This window comes from Acomys minous (assembly GCF_964271855.1).
Source record: "Acomys minous genome assembly, chromosome: 10".
NCBI classification, from domain to species: domain Eukaryota; kingdom Metazoa; phylum Chordata; class Mammalia; order Rodentia; family Muridae; genus Acomys; species Acomys minous.
Window position 1 is genome coordinate 46,761,410 of NC_140491.1, and position 19,596 is coordinate 46,781,005.

General features: G+C 50.0%; 1 protein-coding gene across 6 annotated transcripts; it reads left to right on the forward strand.

The window, feature by feature from the left end:
* The first annotated feature begins 599 nt into the window (after positions 1–599).
* Positions 600–10,606, forward strand: TBRG4 (transforming growth factor beta regulator 4). Of its 6 annotated transcripts, none has more exons than XM_084797324.1 (12): positions 606–703; positions 1,534–1,602; positions 3,137–3,598; positions 5,587–5,913; positions 6,522–6,693; positions 6,940–7,097; positions 7,555–7,665; positions 8,119–8,263; positions 9,125–9,370; positions 9,546–9,657; positions 9,747–9,861; positions 10,338–10,606. In XM_084797324.1, the coding sequence occupies exons 3-12, from the start codon at positions 3,185–3,187 to the stop codon at positions 10,437–10,439; spliced, it is 1,902 nt and encodes a 633-aa protein (XP_084653450.1). In that variant the 5' UTR covers positions 606–703; positions 1,534–1,602; positions 3,137–3,184; the 3' UTR covers positions 10,440–10,606. The 6 variants fall into 6 exon arrangements, with proteins under 6 accessions (XP_084653451.1, XP_084653450.1, XP_084653455.1 ...); XM_084797329.1 differs by having other exon boundaries at positions 5,590–5,913; XM_084797326.1 differs by having other exon boundaries at positions 616–707.
* Positions 10,607–19,596: the final 8,990 nt, after the last annotated feature.

Below are 19,596 nucleotides of genomic sequence, written 5' to 3' on the forward strand. Positions count from 1 at the left end.
TTTACATAGTGCGCCACCACGCCCGGCTGTTCTGCTTCTCGAAACAGGGCCTCAATAGTAGCACAGGCTAACCTCTGCTGAAATTAAAGTCATTTATAAGTGTGACACTGTCAGCGTACAGGTCACTCCACGGTATCCCGTCGCCGCCGCATCATCATGTATCACAACAGCCATCATACGTGGTCCGTACTTTTGCGGCTTAACTAGACAAACTACTTGCACTCCCACGAAGATCTTCCACTGGAGCTACAACGCGCTTCTCTGTAATTAGTAGCCGCTAAGGAAGCGCCCTCCCGCCTCTTGCCCCAATGTCACCACCGCGACCCGTGGCCCAAACTCACACCTCTCCTACAGAACCTGTGAAAGGCCCAAGGGAACGGGGCAACACGGACTGACGCTACACAAACACCGCACGAGAAGGAGGTTCTGGCCCGATGTACCCTCCTTTCGGTATGAACTTCCCATTGGAACCTCTCACTACGCTTCCAAATACGGGACACCTGGGCTCAGCAAAGATGGCGCCTGCTGGGAAAAGAAGAAGGGCGTGGCCTCCCGCCGGCAGCACTCAGAAACCTCGCTTCCGGCGGCGCACAGATGACGTACGTGGGCGCGCCAGGCCGCGTGGAAGTGGTGCGGCTGATGGAGGTCAGCGAGGGTGATCGCTGCACCAGTCTCGCGTCATGTAGAGACTGGGCTGCTGAGCGTAGGTACCCGGGACGGGAAGGGGGGCTGGAAAGGGTAGCAGTTAGTAAGGGCCTGCGAGGCCATTGTGGGGGGTTCCGGAAAAGGGGCTTTTGATTCCGTGACCCAAGGGCGCTGGCAGGTTGCAAATTCGGTTCCTGCCGGCTATTGCGCACGCGCCCCTCCGCGGGTGTTGGACGCGAGGCCTAACCGAGGAAGCTACGCAGCCCGCGGTGACCCTTGGCGTCCCCTGCCAGTCGCTTTTCGTGTTTCAGTATTTTAGGTTTCAGGATTGATACTTACTTTAAGAAGCAGGTTTGACTTAAATTGCTCTTAGAGTTGTCTTGAAGAGCGATCATGTTTGCCAGCGCTTCCTTACTGGGTTCAGCAAGTGGTAGATACTGGGTTTGGGTTCTGAACCGTATTTTATTTCCCCGTAAGTATCAGTTAACCCAGTCTGTTTTTGTTTTGTTGTTTTTTCCAAGACAAGGTTTGTCTATGTAGTCTTTTTGTTGTTGTTGTTTAATGTGCATTGGAGTTTAGTCAGGTCCCCTGGAAGTGGAGTTACAGACAGGTGTAAGCTGACACGTGGGTGCTAGGAATTGAACCCAAGCCCTCTCTGGAAGAGCAGCCAGTGCTCTTAACCGCTGAACCATCTCTCTAGCCCCTCTCTCTCTCTGTAGTCTTGGCTGTCCTAGACTCAATTTGCAGACCAGGGTGGCTAAGGCAGTCATTTTACAGCTGCAGTAATCTGCTCATATGACAGTAAAATAAGCTAGCCATATACCTGATTCCCGGAAACAAAAGAATTCAAGGTGTTTTCCGTCTCACACGGGCCCTGTCTCACTTTAGGGAGCAGGACTGCCAGGATTGTGGGAAGAAGCACCGTATGGACGGATGTGTAGTGTGTTCTTCCAGAAGGTAACATTTGGCAGTGTGTATTGCCCTGTGATTGGCAGGGAGGGGAGTAGTACCAAGTCATGCCCTGAGGGGTGAAAGTGCAAAGCGTTATTTGGAGCGGAGCCTGTGCTGTTGAGCTAAAAAACTGGGAAGGTGGCTCTGTGTGGTGTCAGGGAGTGTTGGCTGTGATCGATTCAGTTCACGGGTTCTGGGGTGTGACTCGGTTGGAACTTCTCGCCTGGCTCACATAAAGCCCTGGGTTGATCTTCAGGAGTGGTAGGTAAGATACCTGTAATCCTCACACTTGGGAGGTGGAGGAAGGAGCGATAGAAGTTGAAGGTCACCCTCAGCTATGTGAAATAATTGTTGTCAGCCTGGGCTATATGAAACTCTGCCGTTTTGGTTTGTTTGGGTTTTTTTTTTTTTAAAGCCAGTTAATTTTTTTTCTTTATTTATTTCTGTGTCTCTGTGTGTGCATGGACAGAGGCCCAGAAAGAGTAGGAAACATGGAGGTGGAGTGAAAGGTAGCTCTGTGAGTCACAAGGGTGCTAGGGACTTTTGTTAATCTGGGGAAACAGCAAATGCTGTTAACTGCTGAGCAATCTCTCCACCCACCCCCACCTCTAAACACATACCAAAAAGAAATCCGAAAGTTACGGGGAATGATTATTATTATTATTATTATTTTAAAGACAGGTTTCTCTGTGTAGCCCTGGCTGTCCTAGACTCACTTTGTAGACCAGGCTGGCCTTAAACTCACAGAGATCCGCCTGCCTCTGCTGGAACTAAAGACGTGCTACACCACGCCCGTCATGGGGAATGATCCTCCCCCCCACCCCAAGCCCCCCAAGGTTGGTTAACAAGTAGCCTTCCTCATTTGAGGAGTCTTACTCCCATTTCCGTGGTATTGGTGTGTTTCCCAGAAATCACAGGAACATGAGTTATATATCCTAAGTTTCCCAAAATCATTCTGACTTAGAATATACTGTCAGATTTCTTTAAGCCAATAATTTGAGGGGGGTGTTGTTTGTTTGTTTGTTTGTTAATATTTTATTTACTTATATATACAGTGCTCTGTCTACATGTACACCGGCAGGCCAGAAGAGGGCATCAGATCACATTATAGATGATTGCGAGCCACCTTGTGGTTGCTGGGAACTGAACTCAGAAGACTCAGGGCTCTTAACCTCTGAGCCATCTCTCCAGCCCACGCCAATAACTTGTGATCCTTGATACCAGCGAAAGTAAAAAACAGAATAACCTGGCACCGTCCAAGACACACATGTCCAGATTCTCATGCAGAAAGGGGGACCCCGGGGACTGAATTCTGAAGTGCAGCGGGACTGGTGCCTCCCAGGCCGGAATGCCGAGCTGTGCTGCGTGACCACTTTCTGTCCTGAAGCAGAGGCCGCTCAAGGCTCTTGTGCTGTCGTACATAATGAGTGCTCGCAGCAGAGGAAGGCTGAGGCCAGCTGTATACTTAGCTTCGTGCTCACGTCATTGTCATGCTGTTGTCTAAGCTTATTATATAATGCTCCTTTCTCCTTCTCTTCAGGACTTTGGAATCACTTGCTAGGGGTCTTACCTCCCTCCCCTCCCCGTCATGGCAGTTCGCTTGATGAAACAGTGCACATGCCTGCTGAGAGAAGCTACCCGCCTAATCCCTGCCGGTGCTCCAGTCGGCCAACTGAGACTTGCTGGAGTAGCCTGTAAGACTCTGACCTCCTCAGTCACCTCGGCCAGTTCCCCCTCCTCGGGTTCCTTGACGGAGCTGTTGGGGAGAGAGCAAGTGTTTACTGCCTACCCAGAGCACCAGGAGGTGGACTCCCTCATTGAGAAAGCCACCAGGCCAGAGCAACTGCTGGGACTGCTAGGTGGGCATCACAGGCTGCACAACAATCATGCGGCCCTCATCGTCATCCGCCTCTCTTACCTGCTGTCTGAGAAGCCAAAGGAGAAGGCCTTGCTTATGGAGGATGCTCGCTTCCAGCAGCTTCTCCGGCTGGTCGACAGTCAAGTGAGTATTAATATGGTGGCTGGGTAGATAACACCTGCTATTAGACAGGGCTCCTGACATTTGAGGGGTGGTGCTTTTTGGTTTTCAAGCAGTTTCTCTGTGTAGACGAGGCTGGCCTCGAACTCACAGAGATCCGCCTGCCTCTGCCTCCTGAGTGCTGGGATTGCAGGTGTGTCCCAGGCATCCTCCTGGCATTTCTTAATCTAGTTTTCAAAGAACGTTCCAGTGCTTTTTTTTTATCCTCCCAGGAACCTATTAGGTATGTTGGCATCAAAGACAGGCAACTGACACCTGGTGTCAGAAGTGCAGGAGATGAGCCTGACTCCTTTCAGTTCCTTTGGTGCTTTCCCCTCAACTACAGCGGGAGGAAATGCTCCTTCACACAGCTACTTCCCTGCGGTCCACCAGCTAAAAGGAAGTACAAACCTGCCCTGGTTAATCTGCCTCTCACTCCCTGTCTCAGTGTGATAAAGAAGGGCTGGGCTAAATGCTTTAAAGACTTGCGGGGAGAAAGGGTGGTGGGTGGTTAAGAGCATTGGCTGTTCTTGTGCAGGTTCTGAGTTCACTTCTCAGCAACCACATACATGGCGGCTCATAACCATCTTTAAAGGGATCTGATGGTCTCTTCTGCCATGCAGGTGTAGTTAAGCATGTTACTTAGTTTGCAGTGTGTGTCAAGTCATGTTCACTTGTTTCTTCCTGAGTGTATAATTCATAAAATAAACTTAATAAGCCCCTTAGTCTATGAGGTTTTAGTTGCAGTTGGGTTTTGTTTAATGTTCCCATAGATAAAGTCTTAAGATAACAAGACTAAACCTTGTTTTGCAGAATAAAGATAGTAACAATAGAAACAGGAGGTTCTGTGGTTTTAAAGTGATTTGTTTTGTGTGTGCTCTTAAGCGTTCATGTGGAGGTCAGAGTTCGCCTCATAGGAGTCCATTCTCTCCTTCCATCGGGCATCGCTGCAAGCGCTTTACCCTCCAACTTGTCTCCCCATCCCTGAAGCCAAGTGTTTACAATGTAAAATGGTGACGGTTTGCGCTGTTCAGGTTTGAAAACTGCAGCTCTAAACCGTTCCTGGCTGCAACTGCAGGGGCCTGGGAAGGCCCCACCCCTGCCCACAGTTTCTGAGCACCCCTCCCTGCCTCCTGTGTGAGGCACGGACATTCTTTGAGGCTCTACAGTAACCCCACTGTGTATATGTATAAAGGTGGACTTGTCCAGGAGGACCAGGAAGTGCAGACACCCACACCTCCCAGGGGCCGGAATAGCAGTGGTGCCTCTGAGCCCTTCAGACAGCAGCTTCTGCCTTCCGCTGTGCTTCCTGTTCTCCTGTCAGGTGATGAGAGGTGCGGAGAGTTTGATGCACGAGTAATCACACCATTTGCTGTCTTCCCTGATGAGCCGCGATGGCCCTTGCCATAGCTCCTAAGACTGAGTCACTCAGTGCACAGAAGAATCCGCCTTTTCAGGAAAGAGGCAGTAGCGGCAATAGGACAACAGGATCTGCACTCACAACTGCACATCACCAGAAACTTGTTGAAAAGTAGAAGGGAGGGTTGGAGCTTTTCAGACTCAAAATAATTTTTCTGAAGAGAAGACATGGTTTTTTATACCTAAAAATTTGTCATTGTAAGCAAAAGTAATAAGTCTATACCAAAACTGGCCATAGAAACCTGGTGCTGTTGAAGGCAAGGCCCCTGGGCCTGTGTTCTCTGGCCAGTGTTTGTATCTCTTGTGCTTGCAGCTCAGGTAGGCGCCATGTGACCATGCCAGCCACAGACTGAGTCTATATTAAGGACTCACTCTTACGCGGAACTCTTTCTTGCAGAGGTGAGCTACCTAGGCCACCTCTAGTAAAAGTCCTAGACTCTTAGGCTGCAGGAACAGGTTCAGGAAACAGGGCCTGTGGTGCTGGGCCGGCAGTAGCTGCTTGGAATGCTTGTGTTAGGTACCCATAGAACTGGCTTCACGTTGCCTTTTTCCAGCAGATATCTTCGATCTGGCATGGGACCCTTGTGAAGCTGCTGCGGAGCCTGTATACACTAGGGCTTCCTCAGACCTCCAAGGAGCTGCGGTCAGTGGAGCAGGAAGTACACTGGCGTCTGCGCAGGCTCAAGTACAAGCATTTGGTCTTCCTGGCTGAGGCCTGTGCCTCCTCCATGCGGGAGCAGCACTCCAAGGAGCTGATGGCTGAGCTGCTGATGCACCTGGAAAGGCGTTGGACAGAGATCAATGACAGCCGTACGGTGGTGGCCATGATGACGAAGGCAGAGCACCTCTCAGAGTCACTGATGAACCACGTGGAAGACAAGGTATGGGCCCAAGAACAGACCTTCTGGGATGTTGGGCTGTTCCTTGGGTGGTGGTCTTCTGCCAAAGAGAAGTGGGATTGGGGCCCTGGAAGCATCTGTACAGTCTCACGTCTTGCACAGGCAAGGGCTCCGGCCACATAAACCCAGTATCTAACCACGTGGCTTGGGAAGTAGGTGTGGTGGGTAACTTCTGAAGTTAACACAGGGGTCCTGGTCTGGCCTCAGCTTGCACAGCTCAGCTTCTAGCTAGAAATCTAGAGGTGGTCCTGTCTGCTGCCCCTTCCGTGTTGCTATCCCTGCAGTCAAGTCAAATTCGGTTCCCATCCTCTCATGATGGGAGCTGGCCCAAATGGCTGCCACAGCAAGCTCTGCTGCTCATGGGCCCTGTGTCCCCTACCCTGGGACCCAGGGATAAGTTTGGCTGCAGACACTGCACTCCAAATCCAGGCATTCCTGGGGCAGGCATACAGGCTGATTCTGTGCAGCCGGGCCTGTGTTGAGTCAGCTCAGGCCCAGTTGCTGTCTCACAGGGGCTGCACTGGATGGGACCCCTGCCCCCAGCTCGTCCCAGCCACTTCAGCTGATCCCTGCGCGGCTGTGGTTGACAGTGCCTGGAGCTGGTGGAGCAGTTTGGCCCTGATGAGCTTCGGAAGGTGCTAATGTCGCTGGCAGCACAGAGCCGGCGGTCGGTGCCCCTGCTGCGGGCCATCTCCTACCACCTGGTACAGAAACCCTTCCCGTTGACGAAAGGCATGCTCCTGGACCTGGCCTACGCTTACGGTGAGAAGAGAGAGCCCCGGCTGTGGGCACCTGCAGCTGTGTCAAATTCAGTGCCTGCCCTAATGATGGCGAGCACTGGCCCAGAAGGCTGCCACAGAAACTCTGTGACTCCTGAGCCCTGTTCTTTATGCTAGGTTTGGGGATAAGTGTAGTCACAGACACCAAGCCCCTAGATGTCAAGTCTGAGGCGGGTGGGGCGGTGAGCGTGGGCACTGCCCTCCCCCACAACGAACCTCTGCTCCACAGGTAAACTCAGTTTCCACCAGACCCAAGTGTCCCAGCGCCTCGCTGCTGACCTCCTCCCCTTCATTCCCAGCATGACCCCTGGCGAGGTGGCCCAGTGCGCCAAGTCCTTCGCCTTCCTCAAGTGGCTCAACCTGCCCTTGTTTGAAGCCTTTACTCAGGTGAGTTAGGACTACAGGGCTCTGTGGAGAGGCTTTGCAGGCCTCCGTTGAGAACTGCTGTTTTAATGATGGGAGCAAAGTCAAACTGAAAATACTCATTTGTGGGTCAGAAATACAGATTTCTGATTTGGAAGGTGATATCTAGTGGTGGGGAGAAAAATGTATTTGAAGGCAATTGCCTGTTTTGTTCCTGAGTGTCCTGTCCTGTTGCCATTTATCTTGGGGCAGCCATGGCGCTACCCAGGAAAGGGAGGCACCTTTGTACTCCAGCTTCTGACCGTCCATGTGGATTGTATGGAAACACGGTGCCTAAGTGCACATGTCCCTGTAGTGATCAAAGCCACTATCAGGGAGGTGAATTCTGGGAAGCTCCTGCTGGGTGCAGAGTCTGGGCTCTTAGAGAGTGGAGGAGGCAGCTGCTGACAGGCCACTGACTTTTGTCTCTCTGCTGTCTTAGCACCTCCTGAGCAGAGCTCAGGGCGTTTCCCTAGCCCATCTGTGCAGTGTGCTTCTTGCTTTTGCCCGTCTGAACTTTCGTCCTGAGCAGGAGGATCAGTTCTTCAACTTGGTATGAGCACTCAAAACCACTTTCCTGACACACTGGCCACTGTCAGGGGTGGCGGGGGTGGGGGTGAAGAACCCAGCATTTGGCATGAGAGAGTGGGGGCATCCCAGGGGCCATTGGCGAACAGGCAGGCTATTGGGCATTGGCTTAGTGCAGTTCTGAAAGCAGCTATATTACCGTTGCCCACAAGAAGTTTGAGGCCTAGGTCCCTGCTCATGGGCAAGATGTGAGTAAACCTAGCTAAATAACACCAGGATACTCGACTCCAGGCACGAGGAAGGTTCCTTGACATTAGCCTGGGAGTGGTGTAGGCTTTACCTAGTCAGGATGTTGGTCTTGCTTTCTAGTAGCTGCCTCTGGCTCCAATATGACAGGTCAAGAGCCAAAGTGGCTGCAGACTTCCTAGGGTGCTCCAGGCCCTGCTGAGCCTGCTTTTCCACTGTACTCCTTGCTCAGGTGCACGAGAAGCTGGACACCATGCTAGGGAGCCTGGAGCCAGCCCTGCAGGTGGACCTGGTCTGGGCACTGTGTGTGCTGCAGCAGGTACGAGAAGCAGAGCTGCGAACAGTTCTCCATCCTGGACTTCACACACGGTTTCTAGGTAGGTGAGGATTCTGCCCTGCATGTAACATAAGCATGCGTACTCTCCTGGAACATGGAAGCTTGCTGTTCTGCCAGCCAGGCAAGAAACTGGAGCAGAGTCAGGAGAAGGCCAGAGTGCACAAAGCACATCCCATGATGTCTTAGAATCATGCCCTGTGATTGGCCTACAGAATTTTAAAAATTTTATTATTGTGGTCTTTCTGCATGTACACCTGCATGCCAGAAGAGGGCATCATATCGGATTATAGATGGTTGTAAGCCACCATGTCGTTGCTGGGAATTGGACTCTGAGCCTTTGGAAGGGCAATCAGTGCTCTTAACCTCTGAGCCAGCTCCAGCTCCCTGGCCTATAGATCTTAACTTTGGAACCAGCTTAAGGCTGTGCAGAAACTACAGTCTTCAAATGTGCTGTCCCTTGTGATCCCCATTTCTTTTTTTCTTTTCTTTTGTTTGTTTGTTTTTTGTTTTTTTTTTTTGGTTTTTTTTTTTGGTTTTTTGAGACAAGGTCTCTCTGTGTAGCCTTGCTTTTGTTTGTTTTTATTTAAGTAATTTATTTAGATTACTTCTTAATTGTCCCCCCTTCCCTTCATCTTCCTCTCGCTAGGTCTGTGACAGAAAGGGACCTCCTCCCCCACCATATGACCACAGCCTGTCAGGTCTCATCTAGATAGCCTGCTTCCCCTTCCTTTGAGCGCCTCCAGGCCTCCCCTCCGAGGGGAAGTGGTCAAATAGGGGTAGTAGAGTTCCTGTCAGAGTCAGGCCCTGCTCTCCTGCAACTGTAGAATGTGCTGTCCATGTGATCCCCATTTCTTTTCTGCACCTGCTGCTCTACATCACCCGACCTTTCTCCCTTTCCCAGAAAGCACATCTGCAAAGGACCAGAGTACCTTCCAGAAGTTGGTGCACATCAACACCACGGCCCTGCTGGAGCACCCTGAATATAAAGGCCCTTTCCTGCCGGCCTCAGCTGTAGCACCCACTCCCTCGTCCTCTAGCAAGAAGATGACACCCTTACAGAAGGAGCTGCAGGAGACACTGAAGGCCCTGCTGGAGAACGCTGACCAGGGCAGCCTGGAGGTGGCCACACAGTATGGCTGGGTGCTGGGTAAGGGCTCCCTTCCGCTGGGAAAGAGTCTAAATCGAACAGGCCTTTGTAACCCTGCGTGGTACAGCAATTAACAACAGAGGCCTGCAGGCGCCTCCCCCCATGCCTCTTCGTGTGTACACTGAAGGGTCTGTGAGGCATCTCCTGTAGGTCTCATCCAGTTCCGTCCCCGCAGATGCAGAGGTACTCCTGAGTGCTGATGGCCACTTTCTGCCCCTAAGAGACTTTGTGGCTCCTCACCTTGCCCAGTCAGTTGGGAACCGGCCACTACCCCCAGGAGCTAAAAGGTACTTGGGTGGAACCCTGGTCGTGGCCGCTGCTGTCCGTGCGTGTCTGGATCTGAGAGCATCCTTGTGAGCGCCCTTTCCTCTGCCAGGGTCGCTTTCCTGCGCTGGGAGTTCCCCAACTTCAACAGCCGAAGCAAGGACCTGTTGGGCCGTTTTGTCCTGGCCCGCCGACATGTTCTGGCTGCAGGCTTCCTGGTGGTAGATGTGAGTACCCGCTGGGCACAGGTCACTGCCAAGGGAGAAGCCCCTACCTAATTTAAAGAGCTAGCAGGATAGAGGCAGGTGCCCAGCTCTGGACCCTAAGCCGGTGCCTCCGCCAGCCCCGCCCCACTGTACACACAGAAGCTTAGCTTGCTCCTGTGGCGCTAGGGTTCAGGCCTGTAGTTAACACCGCTGTGTGACCATGTGGGGCTGCAGCACGGGAACGCCTCAGTGCGGAGTTTCCTTAAAGAGAAGCTTCAGAGCTTTGAGGGGTGTCCCATTTCTTCAGAAGGCCTGCTGGCACCTCGCCATGTGTATAGCCTCACTCCCTGCGCTCTTCCTGAGGACACTGAGGCCAAGGATTGGGTATTTAAAGCCGTCAGTCACCAGCACTGACAGTAGGAGGGGCCGCACTGGCCATGTAAGGGCGGAAAAGGACTCCCCAGCCTCTGTGACCTGTCTCCACTGCTTTCTTCCAGGTCCCATATTATGAATGGCTGGATCTCAAGTCTGAATGGCAGAAATGCAACTACCTCAAGGATAAGATGCGGAAAGCAGTGGCTGAGGAGCTAGCCAAATGACCTTTCCCTTCAGTTCAGACTGCTCAGAGCCCGGCAGGGAATGCTGGCCACCAGAGTCCTCATCCGTAAGGGTGAACCATCTCTGGAGGGCCTTGGCCAGCAGCTCCAAGGACAGGTGGTCCTAATAAATCTTTTGTTTTGGTGGAGGCCAGATATCCTCCTAGGCTCTGTCTGTTCTCTCTTCTCTCCTTTATTTTGGAAACACACACCCTGCCTCTTTGCCCAGCTCTCCAGGGTTCTACCCAGTGTGCTCACCCCCAACTCCCCAATAATGCCTGTGGGATCGGCACGGCAGAGGACTTGAGAGACAGAAAACCTGGGGCGCTTTAGCTTCCCAGGGAACTGACAAGAATTGGAGTTGTGATTCGAGTCCTGAGAGGTTCCCTCCCATCCCTGTGTGTCTGATGGGAGCAGGTGCTGTGAAAGCATTTGAAAGGCCATGGTTCTGGGAAAAGAGAAAAGGCCACTTGGCTGATACCGCGCCCATGCTTCCCTAACTACAGCCAACTTGGCAACCCCGTCCAGATGGAGTCACCCCCACCCCTACCCCCCAGCTGCTGTGAGTAGCATCAGGGTGTCTACCTTCTGCCCCCTGCAGGGGACTGACTCCCTTAGGTAGGGCTTGCCTAGTCTGTACATTCCTCCCAAAGCACTTAGCACCTGTGTTGTCCTGTCCAGGCTGTTGCTTACCACAGAGGTGAGGGGGGAAGCAGAAAAGTGGCTAGAACTGCAGGAAGGAACAGCTAGCCACGGATTGTGTTCAGGTGGGGCAAGTACAGTGAGGCCTGCTGGTGTGTGAAGAAATGAGCATACTGTTGACCTCATGCGCCCCGGCTATTCTTCTGAGCTAACTGAAGGTCACCATTCAGTTAATACTCAGATGGCTTCCTCAGTGGTCGGACTGTGCTGCAAAGTCACTCTGGGGCTAGCAAAATGATGCTCCTGTCACCACAGGATCCTTAGGACAGTTGCTACTGCCATCAGTGTAAATGGTACAAGGACTGGCATGTAACCTGGATGTAAGGACATGAATTTTCCTAGATTGCTACAGCTCATTCTGCAAGCCCCTAACATCTTTGCTGATGATGCTTTATTTGTTTTTAACGTTTATTTTTAATCTTATAGGTGTGTGTGGATATGTGCACCTGCGTCAAGTTGCCTGTGTTGACCAGGGCATCAAAGCCTAGAGTAGTGCAGTGCTCAGAACTGAACTCAGGCCCCCTGCTGTTCTTTACCTGCAGATTCTTGGTTCGGGCAGCTTCCTTGTGACAGGTGAAGATGTGCTTCCCTGGTCGCTGCTGACCTTTCTGAGCACCTTTTTGTCTTTGATAAAACTAATGAGCAGTTGCCACCTGTTTTCTGAACCACCCCAGGTCTCGGTGTTGCGGTGGTGGTTGTTGTGGTAGCATGTCCTGCTGTCGGCAGTGCTGAGGGTCAAACCCAGGGTCTGAGGCACACCAGGTAGATGCTCTGCTGCTTGAGCCACACTTCTAACCAAGTCTGACTGTTACATAGACTCCAGGCCTTAATTCTTTGTTGGGGATGCAATTTGCATACATTTTCTCCCAATCTATAGCTTGTGGTTGTTAGCCCTCTTAATACGGCTTTTTACAGAGCATAAAAGTTTTAGTTAGGTTCTGTTACTCATTTTTACTTTTACAGGTTCTACTTTGGTGTCAAGTCTTTTGTGGTTTGGAGGATGGGCATGGATTTTAAGACAGGATTTCTCTGTGTAGCCCTGACTGCCCTGGAACCTCTTTGTAGACCAGGCTGGCCTTAAACTCAGACATCTACCTGCCTCTGCCTCCCAAGTACTAGGACTAAAGGTGTGTGCTGCCACACCCAGCTTGGTGTCATCTTTTTGGTTTGGTTTGGTTTGGTTTGGTTTTTGAAACAGGGTTTCTCTGCATAGCCTTGGCTGTCCTGGACTCACTTTGTAGAACAGCTATGCAGAGAAACCTTGTCTCAAAAAAAAAAAAAAGTTGATAATTTTAAGTCTTTGATTTTTTTGTTGTTGTTGTTGTTGTGTTTGGTTGGGGGTTTTTTTGTTTGTTTGTTTGTTTTTTTCCAAGACAGGGTCTCTGTGTAGCCTTGGCTGTCCTGGACTCGCTTTGTTGATAAGGCTGGCCTCGAACTCACAGCGATCCAATTGGCTCTGCTTCCCTGATCTATTTTTTCTAATCACATTTTTTTTTTAATATGCATTGATGTTATTCCTGCAGCCATGTCTGTGTGAGGGTGTCAGATTCCTTGGAACTGGAGTTTCAGGCAGTTGTAAGCTGTCATGTGGGTGCTGGGGATTGAACGTGGGTTCAGGCCAGTGCTCCTAACCGCTGAGCCATGTCTCCAGCCCCCAGTCTTTGATCCAGTTAGAGGCAAGTGCTCATCTTCAAGTGAGGGCATTTGTTACCCAGCTTCCGTGTGCACCTGTGTTCATATGTGTGCACACCTGAGCGTGCATACTAGAGAGCAGCCAGTGTCCCCAGGCACTGTCCGCCTTTTGCTTTGTTTCCTTGTGGTGTGGTCTCTCTGGTCAGGATCTTGCCAAGTAGGCCAGACTGGCTGGCCCTGAGCCCTGGGGTCCATCTGTCTCTGCCTTGCCAAGCCTGGAAACATACATGCACTTTAGGGATCAAACATAGGTCCTCACATTTGCAGGCAAGCATTTTACCTGCAGTTTTGTAAGAGCTTAAAATGGAGGGTGGGGGTGTGGCTTTGAGGTATCCAGAGTGTGCTGAAAAGCGCGCCTCCTTCCTCCCCCAGCACCGCCCCCGCTGATTTTTGCATCTGTGCTTATGCAAAAAGTTTGCCTATTTCTCTGTGTCCATCTCTGAGGTTTGTGCTGTTGGTGTGCCTGCAGTGTTACATGTTCTCAGCTACCATGGCTATAAAATAGCCTTAGGCCAGGCATAATGGACCACTCCTGTAATCCCAGCATCTAGAGGGGCAAGTTTTGAGCTAGCCTGAGCTATCTCTTTGCCTTAAGTAGACAGGCATAGTGACTCACAACTTTAATCCCAGCACTCGGGAGGCAGAAGCAGGCAGATCTCTGCATTCAAAGCCATCCTTGCTTGCAGAGACAGTTTCAAGACAGCCAAAGCTACTTACTGAGACTGTCTTGAAAACAAACAGAAAATCACTTAATGAGTCTTCCTGTCTAAGATGCTTTCAATTGGAGCTCCTTGGTCTTTCCATTGAGTTAGTAAGCATGGGACTTTAATAGAAATTATGCTAAGTCTATGGAACAATTTGAGGAGACATTATTACTGTTCTGAATTATGCAAGCAAGCAACAAACACTTCTCATATTTTTGTAGGTCTTTGATAGCTTTCATCACTATTTTGTAATCTTTGTTTCTTCAGCATATGGCCAAGGGCTTAGAATGATTGAGTGGCGGCGTGTTATTGTTCAATTTGGGGGTGTGGGGCGGACTGAGACAGGATCTCACTATGTAGCTCTGGCTGTCTTGGAACTCGCTCTATAGAGCCAGCTGGCCTCAAACTCACAGAGGTCCACCTGCCTCTGCACCACTACACCAGGCCTGTCTTGTTTTTAAAGATTTAGTTATGTATATATACATGTGTATCTCTGGGTTTGTGCAGGTGCCTGATCTCGAGCAGGAATCGGGCAGGGATGAGCTGCCTGGCATAGATTCTGGGAACCAAACACCTACTGAAAGAGCAGCCCTGTGTCACGTGTTCTTTTCTGATGGGTGTTACTGTACAAATTTTAGACTGTCTAACATCTGGGCTCCCCACCCCCCACCCCCAACTTGGCTTTTGGTTTTTTGACATAGAGTTTCTCTGTGTATCCCTGGCTGTCCTGGAACTCAATCTGTAGACCAGGCTGGCCTTGAACTCACATAGATCTGCCTGCCTCTGTCTCCCGAGTACTGGGATTAAAAGTCTGCACCACCGCCACCTGCCCTGAGCTCTATTAGTCTCATGCACTTGTTTGTTTGTATTTAGTGGAATCTGGCCTTGATTTTTTTTTTTTTTTTTTTTTTTTTTAGATTTATTTATACAGTGCTCTTATCTGCATGCATGCCTGCAGACCAGAAGAGGGCACCAGATCTCATTATAGATGGTTTATGGGCCACCGTGTGGTTGTTGGGAATTGAACTTAGAGCCTTTGGAAAAGCAGCCAGTGTTCTTAACCCCTGAGCCATCACTCCAGCCCCTGGCCTTGGACTTCTGATCTTGACCTTCCTGCTACCCTCTCCCAAGGTCTGCGATTAGGGGAGTGTGCCCAAAATAACCAAGGAAAAGTCTTGCTTACAGTTCAGTGGGGTGTTTGTTCTGCCTCTGGGCAGAAGCACTTCCTGCTTTGGTTCCAAAATTTCTTGGGTAGCAGAGCACAATGTTGCAGGGGTACAAAACAAAAGCAAACAAGTTGTAATGGTCACTAGGAGTGATCCTCCACTCCTTGGATGTTGGATTTATGAATCCTGGTAGAAAAATGGTACCATATATTGGGTAATGGTTCAAAGCACTGGCTTCTGGAGGATCCTGTCAGCCCTTGAATTTTGGTTGGATTTACTTCCTAGTCTCCAGTGCACAAAAGCTTTCCCAGAGTAAAGCTGCTGCCTTCAGCTCACTTGCTCTAATCAGTGTAATGTTGATGTAAACAGCCTAGGGCTGTAACCAGGCTGAGGGCAGAGAGCACAGCAGAGATGGCCAGAAGCTTTTGAGGTCTCCAAGCCTGCTGCAGTGACACACTTCCTGTGACACACTTCCTAACCTTTTCTTACCAGTTCCACCAACGGGGACCATGCTCACTGAATCACACTGCTTCACAGGTGAGAAGTCCTGGTGAAAGAGGTGAGCAGCATCATGGAAGGATGCGACCCATTCAAAGACTGCCCTTAAGGGTCTGGGCACCAAATGTGAGGTGGACTGGGGAAGAAGAGGAAGTGGTTCAAACGCAAGATGTGGGACCATCCTTCACGTAGGCCAGACAGGAGTCTGACGATGAGGCTAGTCTGCCAGACAGCCCCACTAAACAAGACAAGGTGTTTACTGTCTGTATGTGTATTCATTGGGTTCGGTGTTGAGTTATTATTTGCCTTATAAAAATAAATTTAAGTAACTTTTCTGGAACAAATGTTTTAAATTTATGTTAATTTCACTTTTAGTAGAAATATCCAATCTAGTTTTTCATTGGGAGTTCTTGTTTTAGGTGTTTGTTTTTGTTTTTATTTTGGAGGCAGTCTCACTAGGTAGTCCTGACTGGCCTGGCACTCATTATGTAGACTAGGATGGCCTTAAATTTGGAGTGTTTGTTCTACTGCCCAAGAGCTGGAATTATGTAACATATAAACAGACCTGCTTTGTGCATGACAATTTATTTTCCTTTCTTTTTATTGTCTTAGAGTCTTGGCAGTATGAGTATATTCTGTATTACTTCACAGTGTTAGTTGGTTTGAGGGGATTTGTTGTTGGGTTGTTTTGTTTGTTTGTTGAAACAGGATTTCTCTGTATAGCCCTGGCTGTCTTGGAACTGGGTTCGTGTAGACCAGGCTGGATCACAGAGATCTGCCTGCCTCTGTCTCCTTCCTGAGTGCTGGGATTAAAGACATATGCCACCAATGCACTGGCTGGCTGGGCGTGGTGGCACACACCTGTAATCCCAGCACTCTGGAGGCAGAGGCAGACAGATCTCTGTGAGTTTGAGGCCAGATTTGACTACAAAAGGAGTCCAAGATAGCCAAATCTACCCAGAGAAACCCTGTCTTGGGGGGAAAAAATGAGTACTGGCTGTTCTTCCAAAGGACCAAGGTTCAATTTCCAGAATCTTCGTGGCAGTTTACAACTGTCTATAATTCCAGTTCTAGGGGATTTGACACCCTACACAGACAGACATGCAAGCAGGGCACAACACCAATGTACTTTTTCGTTTGTTTTGGTTTTGGTTTTTGATTTTCCAGACAGGGTTTCTCTGTGTAGCCTTGGCTGTCCTGAACTCAATTTGTAGACCAAGCTGGCCTCAAACTCACAGAGATCCCCCTGCCTCTGCCTCCAGAGTGCTGGGATTACTGGTGTCTGGCTAAAAGTCTAATATCTTAACTGTGGGCTTTTGTAAAATCCAAAATAAGTAACGTACTTCCTTATACAGGAGGAAAGAACCAAGGCACAGTTACAATCAGCTCAAAGCAAAAGCAACCTCTGGCAGTGTAAGTAGCTCAGTGTCCAATGTCTAGAAGTCACTACGATCTGGGCTTCAACGGGCCTGAGTAGTCATGAGGCCTGCGGTACATGCAGCTTGTCTTGTAGCCTCCACTCACTGCTGTTAGTAGCCACAGACCTGGTGTCTCCAGTGCACTGCGCTCTCAGCTGCTCTCTGTGTCCTCAGCCCCAGTAGAGAGATCGCAAGACCACCTGGGAGACTCTTACACATTCCCAAGATTGGCTGCCCGCGTGAAACTAAGCCTTGGCCCTCCTGGACCACAGCTTCTGTGTGCTTACCCTGAGAAAACAACTTCTCAGAAGATTTTGCCTCAGTGATGCTGGTCTCTATTAATTACAGCTCTTTCCCCGCCCCCACCCCCCAGCCCCAGCTAAATGATTTTCAGGTTTCACTTTGTGGTGCTGGTCTCTTGTTAAAATCACGGCTGACTCTGCAGTCCTAGATAACCAGAAACCACAGATTCTTAACTCAAGATATGACCAAGTGGCCCCAGCAGTCTTCGCTTCCCTTTGGAATGTCACAAGCCAGGCCACCGCCATTTGTGCCTCTCCACATTCCTACCTCCTAAGCTCCCACAACAGCTCACTAAGCTCTCAGCAGCCAATGGGCCTCTCTAGCCCAAACCTCCAGACATCTCCACAGCCTTCCCACAGGCCAGCATGGTCAGTCCGCCGCAGCAACAAACCCATCTTCTGGTACTAATTGCTGCTATGATAAAGACCAGGACGGAGCTGGAAAGATGGCTCAGCGGTTAAAAGCACTGACTGCTCATCCAGAGGTCATGAGTTCAATTCCCAGCAACCACATGGTGACTCACAACCATCTATAATGAGATTTGATACTCTGGCCTGCAGGTGTGCATGCAGGCAGAGCTCTGTATACATAATAATAAATAAAATATTAAAAATAAAGAAATAAAAATAAAGACCAGGACCAAAAGTAACTTGGGGGCCTGGCAGCGATGGTACCCACCTTCACTCATGAGGCAGAGGAGGGTGGATCTCGGCGTTTGAAGCCAGCCTAGTCTACAGTTCCAAGATAGCCAGGGCTACACAAAGAAACCCTGTCTCAAAAACAAAAAACAAGCAATTTGGAGAAGAAAGGGATTATTTAGCTTGCGTGTCCCCCATCAGTTGATCACTGGGTCAAGCCAGGACCCAAGTATGTGCAGAGGTGCAGAGGCAGAGATGGTAGAACAATGCTGTATGACTGCTTGCCTTCTTATATCACACAGGACCACCTGCCAGGGGCAGCACTGCCCATCCACTGTCAACCAAGAAACCACCCCCTCACGCTCGCCTACAGATAATCTGATAGAGGCAGTCCCTCAAGGCTCCCTCTTTCCGGATGCCCCAGATGACTAGGTTAGGTCAGCTTGACAAGACAGAACAAAACCTAGCCAGCACAGCCACTATGCACACCTGGTTTTTATGGCTGTTTTGTTTTTTTTGTTTTTAGGGGGCAGAATGAGATGTAAGGTCCACACTGGCCTCAAATTCACTATAAAGCTGGGAACCACATCCCGAGTGCCTGGCTTTCCTGAGTGACATTTTTCTTGTGTTGCTAGTGTCCCATCTGCAGGATCTCTCTAGAGCTGGGAAGAGAACAAAGAACCCAGAAGGTTCCCTCGTCCCACCAGCCTCTGTTGGTGTCAGGGAGCCTTGATTCTATATGGGGATGAAGAAGCCTACATGGTCTGCCTGTTGTTAGGCTAGGGTGAGAAAAACAGCAAACCTGGTTCTCCACCATTGCATGAGGTAGGATGTCTTCCTGCTGTGACAGTCACCTGGTTCCTCAGCACGTCATGGCTGGCTTCTCATCTTCGAGAGTTCTATTTTGGTTTTCTTCAGTTTACAGTTGACCTTAGTAAAGAAGCAGAGACAGAACTACACTATCTTCTCTGGGCCAGAAGCCCATGAGGCCTCAGAAAAAGACTGGCTTTTGGAAATTCTGTGATGTTGATAATACAGTAAGGGGCAGTCAAAGAGGGTTGGGGTAGAATTCAACTTTTTAAAGAGATTGGGGGGGGGCGCCTGGTGGTGGTGGCTGCAACGTTGGCCACACACTTCTGGTCCCAGGGCTTGAGAAGCAGAGGCAGATCTCTTGAGTGTGAGGCTACCCTGGTCTACAGAGTTCAAGGACAGCTGAGGCTACAGAGAAACCCCGTCAAAAAAAAAAAAAAAAAAAAAAAAAAAAAAAAAAGAAAAAGAAAGAAAAGAAAAAAGAAAGAAAGAAAGACAAAGTTAACAGGAGGAAGCAACTTAGATCCTTGGAGACTAGGTAAGGGTCCTTAAGTGGAATATAAAGGAAAAGAAGGAAGTCAAATATTGGGAGAACGTGGACTATCAGCAACTGAGAGGAGTGGGGCAGTTTTTTGTTTTGTTTGTTTTGTTTCGTTTTAACCTTTGGACGTGGTGGGTAAGGGTGCCTGGGAACACTGGTGTGCGGTGCTGCGCCTCAAGTCATGTACTGAGGAGTGGAGAACAGCATCCAGCTTCCTGGGCAGACTGCACACCCAGAAGATCCTATATATTGGCCACTCCCTTCTTGCCTAAACAGCTACTAGTTTCCCTGACTCCAGCTCAAAGATGACAATGTGTCATTCATTCATCTTCTGGTGCCTGGCACTGAGAGGGGAGGGGTGACATGCTCGCTCGGCAATGCAATAGTCAGTGTGGAAACAGTACATTTCACGAAGGGGTATGGTAAACATAATCTCTGAAGGTGTGGCATAGGTCCTGCCGGGAGTAGAGTGAGGTGGATTTCCTCCCTGGCCTAGAGAACTGAACGGTAAAAGGAAAGGAAGCAGACTGCCGAACTAGAACTCCAAGATCCAGCTAGGCCCAAGAGCTTGTCTGGAGCCTCTCTCCCTGCTGCACTCAGCTCTTCCCCGGTTGCCACAGAGACAGGAGGTGGTTGCTATGGAGACTGACTGCCAGGACCAGCCAATCCGGAGCTGCTGTTTAATCTC